Source organism: Pangasianodon hypophthalmus, chromosome 9, assembly GCF_027358585.1.
Source record: "Pangasianodon hypophthalmus isolate fPanHyp1 chromosome 9, fPanHyp1.pri, whole genome shotgun sequence".
NCBI classification, from domain to species: Eukaryota; Metazoa; Chordata; class Actinopteri; order Siluriformes; family Pangasiidae; genus Pangasianodon; species Pangasianodon hypophthalmus.
In genome coordinates, this window is record NC_069718.1 from 19,509,916 (window position 1) to 19,519,739 (window position 9,824).

Here is a 9,824-nt window from a genome sequence, read left to right on the forward strand (position 1 = left end):
GACTGAATAAAAATTCCTTTACTTTGGATTTAAATATACTCTTGACATTAATTGATCTAATATGACAAGGTAATGAATTCCACCCTAATGAGGAATGACCAAACGATTTAAAGTTGCATTGGGTAAGATTAGCCTTTCTTATCTGTACAAAATCAGGTCTCTAATGTCGAAAAGATCGTATTTATGAGTTGAATGCAGAGTAGCTGAGGGTAAATTAGGTGGAATTGAATGGGTAGTTAGCAGTGACGTGTCTTTGTCAGGCTTTTTTATTTACAATAAAACAAGATAACTGCCTGCACAAAATATGATAATATTGTATAATTATGATAAACTATGTAACGATAAAATTTACAGTGGCTTCATAAATTGATTAAAAACATAAAAAAACACAACACACCTGATGTGCATTCTTTGTTTGTTTCTAGAAGTAGCGTTAATAACCCTTGCTGTATTTTTTGTAGTTAAATAAGAGAACGTACACCGCCATCTTGCTCAGACTAAAGTGACTTGAACGCACCTGATGTCATAATTACGACTTCCCAACTCGTAAATACGAACTTCCCAGGAGCACTTGAACGTACAGTATGGTTGCCCATAGAGTACAGTGCCCATAAAATGACTGACAGGAGGCGCATCATAACATAAACAAGCCTTCCGGTCCGGAAGCCAGTTTTCCAAACGGTTTTTCTCAGCGACTTATACACTTTTGCTAAGGCCACGGCTTAATGCATTGGGTTTTTTTTATCATGCTCTACAAATCTTCCAGGTTATTTATACAAGTAATGAATAAAAAAAATCAACTATTAAACCTTTAACATCAAAATTAGCTCGTGCTCATCTGCGCCCCGGTTGCACGTGAGTAGAGAAAGGCGGGCCTACGGCTTGGCGCGGACTTTGGAGGGTAGTAAAACTATCTAGCTGGTGGCGTGGAACAGAGACCTAATTTTATAAATATTTATTCTGAGAACCAGTCAGTGTATTATTAGTCCAGTTATCCTAAAGCCTATGTCGATCAGCTCATGGATGATGGTTGATTAATGTGGAATAAGGGTTAAAAGCGAGCTATAAGGTAATGTTTTTGTTATATGTTTGCTAACTTCAGCTCGGCTAGTTAGCAGGGTCTGTGTTTTCATAGCCAGTAGAATATGTTTTTTTTTTTTTTTTTAATTAGTGAACAGTCACATATCAGAAAGGCATGTAAAATCTTAAACAGATGCAATAATGTTTCTGTTAAAGCTGACTAAGACTCAGCTACTCAGCTCGTTGTGTTTTTATTTAAGTAGTGGTGTTCTTTAAAACGTTGCTAGCAAGCTGATGCTATGTGTCTAGCTGTTTGGTCACGGCTCGGCTTGCTATAAAATTTTTGTTACACTAATGGTAAAAAGGTAACATTAACCTAAAATTATACCTGCCACTAATTTCTAGCTAATTTACTCGACTAAGTTAGTCGAGTGTCGTCAATTAGCTAAGCTAGTTAATGCTAAATAGCTAGCTAACGATATTTCAAAATGGTTGCTCATCTTGTCTGATGCTGCTAGAAAGCCTGGCACGGTTCACCCGACCTCCTTTAGTTAGATTTGACATTCATTCATTTCTTGGAAACTAACTGAAGCTTTGACAGGCGAGAAAAGCACACGTTAACTGTACAAGTTAGCATGTATGTTTAGCTGGCTAAGTTAGCATCCTACCATTTTGAAGGCTTGTCATGTTCATTAAATGTCTACAGTGATCTTGACTAATAAATATATGGCACGATATGCTCTGTATGCTATACCCTTTTCTTAGTTGTCTAATTAGGGTGTCAGGTTTTTTTTTTTTTTTTTTGTCTTAATTTATTGTCTAGATGGAAGATATGGAAGTGGATGTGCAGTTTGGAGCAGCAGGACCAGATGGTTCTGTTGGTCTAGAAGTTCCCATCATCATCCCTGACTCTGGGAGCAGCACAGAAGCAGAAGAGGATGAAGAGGCTGATAGGAGACCTGAAGGAGGAAGCACGGCTCCTGCTAACAGGCCACGGCTCGCAACAACTCAAATTGTCAGGAGAAGGAGGGCTAGGTGTGAACATGACGAGAGAGTTTTGCGGCTGGTTTATGTTTCTGCAAAGAAGCACACAAACACAAACGTGCTGAGATGTAGAGAATGGGGTTCATGGGTGAGCACAGCTCCCAGAGGAGCTGGTGTATAATTTCCAAAATGCATGCAGTGTGAGCAGTACTGTGCGTTAAACACACAATGCCTAGTTGAGCAGAGACGTATAGTGGGTATCATTGGGGCTGGAATGAGTCCAGAATAGCATTTCACAGAAACTTGCAAATCCTTGACTCTAAATGTAAAATGAAGCAGGTTTAGAATCGGTTGGCAGAAACAGTATGACATTATAAGCAGTTTTATGGCCCATTTTCAAGCGTTACAAAACAGCAAAATGACTGTCTGGCAGGAGAGATAGAAAACGTTGGGAGGTGATCCAGGAATATACTTGAATAAAAGCAACATGTTAGAAAATTCAGCACAGAATTGCCAGAAATGACACTGAAGTACAGTGTAACTAAATTGTTCTTTCATATCCACTACTATCCCCTCTCCATTCTCCTTACAGAGAAGTGTGAGACCTTCTATTGTTTTTGTTTTCTGAACGTTTTGGTTTGATGCACGTAACTCTGCCCGTTTAATGCGCACATTTACTTTACATGCGTTATATGTTGACAGACACCTATGTGAATGCCTCTGCACATCTCCCACATATGTTGTCAGGTTTGCAGATGTAGAAGTGGAAATCAGCCGTTAGACTCTTGATAGAGATATTTATAATGAGCCAATGTGTGGTACAATGCTAGACAATTCAGCCAGTGTGTTGTTTTGATTGTATCCAAATCTCTACTCACAGAGCAGGTCTGCGGTTCCAGTACTCCACACAGGCTACACATTTGAACAGAGGCCCTTTAGACTTTCTGCTTAGGGTGTCAACAGGAAGTGAGACAGAGCCTCTCTCAGGCAGCACAGACGAGGTGAGCGACTCTGAGGAGGAAAGACAGACTAGAGAGGCCTTGGGTCCAGTACCTGCTGCAGAGGTTCCAACGATACTGAACAGCAGCCAGCCTGCTTCTCTGGTCACCCCTCCTCTTCAACAGTCCAGTGCAACAGGTAGACCATCATCTGCCTCTCTGATGTGCTCCCATTGTCATGCAGGCATTAGTTTTCACAGTATTTGATGTCGTCCTCAAATTCCAGCAGCACTGTGGTGGCCCTAGGCTCTGTAAATGGGAGATAAACAAACAAACAAATAATGTGATCATTTAACATTCAGCCAGTTAGGACAAGTAGAGGAGGCATCTCTGCTTACCTTGCAGTTCAGAACGCTCCCCCTCTAGCACTAGCGTTCAGGTGCTTCGGGAGCATGGCTTGGTTGTATTTGTATACATTTTGAGCTTAAAGCATCTAGTTTCAGCCAATGTCCGCAAAACTCACTGACTGTACCTTTGATTGTTTTAGATAGGCTTATTTACACCTCATTTCATCCACTGTATTTAGATAATTCCACCCTTAGTTTATTTTTGAAAAGTAAAAAAATAGAACAAACACTTCTAATGTTTGGGAATTAGGGCAGGAGCTTCTGAGGTTGGTGGTGTGAAGGAGAGGCTGGAGACGAAACTGAGAGGGTTGGGCTGCTGTGTGGTTTGCAAAATGAAAAGAAAGTTCAGTTGATCCTGTAGGAGCCCTGGTTGTGTCCATATAAACATAGGTTTGCATTACTTTTTAAAAGATGTGGTATTGTCTTGCTTTGAATTTGTTCATTTGTTTTGTTCAGTCTATACATTTAAAACAGCTTGTCTTTAACACACACAGAGCCTACTGTTTCTGCTGAAGCTGACAGGGCTGAACCTCTAGTTCAGTCTGAGGACAGGGTAAGTTGTAAGAAGTGTGCAAAGACCCAAACATTCTGAAAAGTTGCTCTGTGTTGATATCTCATTGTCTTTCCCTGCATAGGCTGATTCAGCACCCGCAGAGGCCACTGAAGGTGCTTCTCTCTCGGCTGCTGTGGCTGAGAATGATGAAGGGGAGGGAGAGACCTGTTCTATATGTTTCGAACCTTGGACCACGTCTGGTGAACACCGTCTAGCCACGTTGCGATGTGGCCACTTGTTCGGCTTCACCTGTATTGACCGCTGGCTGAAGGGCCAAGGAGCCAAATGCCCCCAGGTCAGTGTCTCTCATATTAAAGAACAGAACAGAGGGCAAAGTGGTCACCATGTGATTATAGTTAGCTATACGTTTTATTTATTTTCACAAGTGATCTTCCAGTATGTATGGTGTAATAATTGTTTCAAAACACTCAACACAGGTCAACACTCAACACAAAAATACATAGCTGTACATTTAAACCTTTTTGCTGTGTTTTCCTTCAGTGCAATAAGAAGGCCAAGCGGGCTGATATAGTCTTGTTGTATGCACATAAACTGAGGGCAGTGGACAACACAGAACAGGAGAATTTAAAGAGGTATATTCATTTGGAATTACAAACAGTACACCCATTTGACACTTTTGGTTTTAATCAAATTATTGAGAGGTGTGTGTGCGTTTGTGTATAGAGCTTTGGAACAGGAGCAGAGTTTGCGGAGGAAGGCAGAGCTGGAATCTGCTCAGTGTCGTCTTCAGTTACAGATTGTTACAGACGAGTGTGGGAAACTCAGCCGAGAGCTTCAGGTATGAAATCTTCTCCCCCCCCATGGCTAAGCCTTTGCACCTCATCACATGACACTTGAGGTCACTGTGAATATTGAACATTGTGTATTTCTCTTTTTCTCCATTTCGGTTTCTTGAATATTCCAAATTAATGCTGTAATGTACAGAATGTGCTATTTCATCTGCTGTAATTTAGCTGTTCAGCTCTGTTTAAACATACCACTGTTAGACCATCAGTCTATGTTCTCCAAGAGTATTTTTCTATCTCTGTCATCCTGTACAGGAGCTGAGGAGGTTAATGGCACAGACTCCCTCCAGCTCGGCTCAGTCTCAGACCTCTGCCCTGTCTCTGTCTCAGAGACATGAATCCTCAAGCAGGGGAAATTATGTTTTCTCCAAGGCAGTCCTTGTTTCTCAGGCTGGTGGGTGTCGTGTGCTGTCTTACTGTGAGTCCCTCAGTTGCCTGTTGGCTTCTCAACCCTCCCCTCATGCCTCTCTGGTCCCTGGTGAGTATATGCAGGAATTTTTTTTTTTTATGTTGTCGTAAGTATTCAGACACACAAGCTGACCTTTCCCTCACTGGATCTCTCCTGCTGTGTCTCAGGATTTGGGGTGAAAAAAATCAGCACTGTGAATCTCAAAGCCAGTCATTATGTTCCCATCCACATTAAACAGATCAGAGGCCTTGCCTTCAACAGACAGCAAGATGGCCTTCTGCTTTCTGCTGCCTTCGATAATACTATCAAGCTCACCAGGTATGAGACTCATTTCCTTATTCCCATAGGCCATGTGAAGCTCCAGATTCAGGCAGTACAGCAGCAGTAATGTGCTTGCATGCTCTGCCTCTCAGAGCAGTCATCAATGATCTAGTCATTGTAGTGCTGTCTGGTTACGGGTAATTGAATGACTGCAGCATGACCCTACAACTAGGGACCCACACAAGGTCATCCGCCAAGTATATTTGGAAAATGGTGTTTGACAAATGGAATGATGCCAGATGTTTTGATATAGTATGTATTTCCCATAGGCAGTGAACCAAGCACAGTGTTACCCAAGTGACTGAGTGCAGTGATGTGAAGTGTTCTTGTTAATCACTTATAAATGCAGTGTAATTACTGCGACACAGTCTTCTGAAGCAGTGATATATTTCTCCACAGCTTGTTTACTAACACTGTGGTACAGGCCTACAACACTGGGAAACCTGTGTGGAGCTGCTGTTGGTGCCACGACAACAACAACTACATTTATGCTGGTCTGAGCAACGGCTCGGTACGGGTATACGACACGCGGGACACAAGCGCTCATGTGCAGGAGCTCGCACCTCTTCGCTCCAGGTACATACCCCGAACTGGGGTAACAGCTGCGAAGTATTTGTTGCACTTTTGGTTTATTGACATTTACAAATCATTTTAATTAGCACACTCTGGGTATGCTTGTCATTCCTGGGACACAGATGCTAATAGTCTAGATATATCTTGCAAATAAACGTGTATTTATTGCTTTTAGGGCAAGGCTGTATCCATTATGTATCCATTATTATCTATGTAGCCATTATGAATACAAAGGAATGAAAATGAACCTTTGTAAAGGAAAAACTTTAAAACCACAAAATGTTACGGTTGTATGCTCAACATTTTAGATACCCTTTTTTTAAAGCTAAAATGCAGTAAAACTGCTACTTTACATCCTGAAATGTGTTATTTTATAAACTACTAGAATTACTCACAATGACCCATTTACGCTGTCCATTTCTGTCATGCGTCCATCTACATAAAGATAATTCCTAATTAATTTGAGCAGATGTACATTGAGGACTGATGCTGTGTAACTCTTATAACACATGCTTTGCTTTACTTGTGTCCTTAAGTGCACATATTGTACTGTATCTCAAAGCAAGAACTTTTGTGGCACCACTATGATAATATGACATGATAATTTGACAACATTAAAGAATGTTCAGGAAATTTGGAATATTGTTAGTGATGGTGTAGCTTAATATAGGGTCAGTTTTATTAGTTTTCCATACAACATACAGAAGCACTTTTGCTTTGTGTTTTATGCCACACGCTGGAATTCTTATATTTGATGCATCTTGGACTATAACGATGAGCTTTTCCATACTTCATACCTTAAGTTATTATTTCTGGTTGTTCTATGCGCAGTTGTCCAGTTGTATCCCTGTCCTACCTCCCCCGTGCCGCCTCCAGTTTGTTCCCATGTGGTGGCCTCATCGCGGGCTCCCTTGAGGGAGGATGTTTCTGGGAGCAGGTGGATGGAACCACCTATCGACAGCACATTCTGCCTTTAGAGTCTGGAGGCTGCACAGACATTCAGGTGGAACCTGAGAGCAGACATTGTCTGGTCACCTACAGACCGGGTGAGCATTTAAAGATAAACTCTTACTAAGGGATCATGGAATATGGGCTTATTTAAACAAATAATAATTGCAATTATTTATTTTTAGCCCCAGAAACTCTAAGAACACAACTTGTGGCCTGTTTTGCACACTATTAAATGTCTAGTGTCATATCCAAAAGACAGGAAACTAAATAAAAAAAAAAAAAAGAAAAAAAATGTGAATTTTAATATATTTTCAAGTTTTATAAGCAGCTTATAAAATTAAATAAAATACAAAAATAGCTTGTTGAAATGATTTTATTATTCTATAAGTCATAATGGCCTTGAAGGCTTTGTTGGCTTTTAATCATTCAGCATGAAACTGAGAAAATATTAAATATATCTTCAGAAGCATTAGGGTTTGGGTTGTTTGTGCTAATGAAATTGGTGTGTAAAACCAAAACTGTGTTTCACTGATTTCAATTTAATTTTATTCGTATAGCACTTTTATCAGTAGCCATTGTCACAAAGCATATTTATATTTAGATCCCTAATGAGCAGGCCAGTGTCAGCAGTGACAAGGAAGAAACCTTGAGCTGAAGGTTTACCAGGCTTGATCTTGGAGAGTCCTCTTCACTGTACATTTTACTATTCTCCCTGCTGAACACACAAGCAGATAGCTATTTAACAGTGTAGGATCATTTACATTTATAGCCTTTGGTAGATGCCCTTATCAAGAGTGACTTACACAAGTGCTTTGAAGTCTATCAATAAATACATTCTGATATTGGCTCGCTAGGTCACAAACTAGGAATACCATCCGTCCAGAAACTCTGTAGGGGAGGTAATAGTCAAGCCCTCAGACAATTCTAGTGGCAAGAATCTAGATCCAACTGAGTCAAGTAGATAGTACACAAAGTCAGAAACCTACCTTACCAGTAGAGAGTAAATTCAAGAAAGAACAATTTAAAGCACACAGTAAGATGTGTAGTGCAAGAGTGTTTCAGGACTAGAGTTGAGAGAAACTAAACTGCATAAAGCAAGACTGTTGACCTGCTGTTTACTTCCAGGTCGCATCAACCCATCTTTGCGTTGTGTTCTGATGGAGCTTAACCGAAGCCCTCATCAGGACTCTGCCCAGCCTCCTGTCTGCTCCTGTTCTCCTGTCCAGACCTTCACTGCTGGCTCTTCTTCCAAGCTGCTCACAAAAAATGCCGTGTTCAAGAGTCCTGCTACTGACTCCACTCTGGTGTGTGCAGGAGATGAGGGCTCTAATTCTACCATGGTGGGTGAAAATTTGTGTTCATTTTTACAGTGGTTTAATATGGGGTATTATTAGTCTAGAATGTTATTATAATATTTATTATAATATAATATAATAATATAATTTTTTTTTTTTTTTTTTTTTTTTTTTTTTTTTTTAAACTTCAGGTCTGGGATGCTAGTACTGGAGCCTTGCTTCAGAAACTTCCTGCAGACATACCAGTCATGGACATCTGCCCTTTTGAGACGAACCAGGAACACTACCTGGCTTCTCTAACTGAGAAGATGATTAAGATCTATAAATGGGAGCAGAGTGGCTCAGAAAGAGTGGGTTTCTGATAGGAGCACTTTTGGTTGTTGTTGGATCCTGTGAGGATGTGGTTGACATAATGTTTCATTGAAATCAGGTGAATATCTTCAAAGCATATTTTTTACTATGGTGAAAGGACTGTAAAGGCAGGGCATGTGACTGTGTTCATTTTGAACCTAGAAATTACCATGTGTGTTGTGATGTTTTCCATAAATTCTCCACTACAATTTTGCATCAGGAGTTCATAAACCATTTAAAATAAGCATCAGTAGAGATTTATATGGACCGTTTGTTACACTTAAAAGATATACATTAAGTAACTTTCAGCTGGTTTTTAAATTCCTTTTCATTGTCCTTTTACTCTTGTCCCACTGGTCCACTTTCAACATGATACATGATTTAAGAATGCAACAAAGAGACATGCCTTTGCTTTTTCCCTGTGTGTTTGTGTGTGGTGGAAAATGTATATATGTAAATGCTTTTTTTTGTTGTTCTGTAATTGTACTTCTTAATAAATGTATATGTAACATTTTATTGTTGTTGATTTTTCATCTCTATTTGTGACATTTCATTCCTCAGTCAAATAAAAACAGTGAGTGTTGTGTATTTTGCATTTTCCGTGCAAATCAACTTTACCCGCACACCTGTCTGTATAGTAGGAGGAGGGAGAGGGTTTCAGCAATGAGTTTGTTTTGCACTGAAATGACTTATATTTTCTCTGATAGGTTTGATATGCACTGAAACTTTATTATTTCTAATATATAATTAGAAATAATTGGGCTTTTGACTTGGTCCAACCAGGGTAGAGAAGGCGAGTGCGATCTCGGTGTGATGCGGTCTACGTGGCTTCTCTGTGCTCCAGCTCACTCACGACGCAACTAACACACTAATTATGGGAATCACGATTCACTCCACTGTTTCGACTCTTTCAGACAGAACAGCTTCAGTGAATCGGTTCTAGACGTTTTGATTCCTTTGATTCAGAGCGACGCACATACATACACATGCACACACACATATATATATATATATATATATATATATATACAGTGTATATGTATATATATGTATATACGCGCACACACATATACTGTATATATATATATATATGAGAGAGATTGAGAGATATACTGTATAGCTATATAAATCTCAGGGATCCTCAATTTTTAATTTCTTTTTTATTAATTTACTTATTAATTTTTTGCAAATAAGGTTGGAAGCCTAATAGAGTTAT

The 9,824-nt window shown here is 39.8% G+C and overlaps 1 protein-coding gene across 1 annotated transcript; it reads left to right on the top strand.

The window, feature by feature from the left end:
- The first annotated feature begins 695 nt into the window (after positions 1-695).
- rfwd3 (ring finger and WD repeat domain 3) lies at positions 696-9,122 on the top strand. Its single transcript, XM_026919693.3, has 13 exons — positions 696-1,069; positions 1,844-2,055; positions 2,885-3,141; positions 3,844-3,902; positions 3,985-4,197; positions 4,404-4,495; positions 4,587-4,701; positions 4,964-5,186; positions 5,285-5,435; positions 5,838-6,014; positions 6,843-7,057; positions 8,088-8,302; positions 8,449-9,122. The coding sequence occupies exons 2-13, from the start codon at positions 1,844-1,846 to the stop codon at positions 8,617-8,619; spliced, it is 2,100 nt and encodes a 699-aa protein (XP_026775494.3). The 5' UTR covers positions 696-1,069; the 3' UTR covers positions 8,620-9,122.
- Positions 9,123-9,824: the final 702 nt, after the last annotated feature.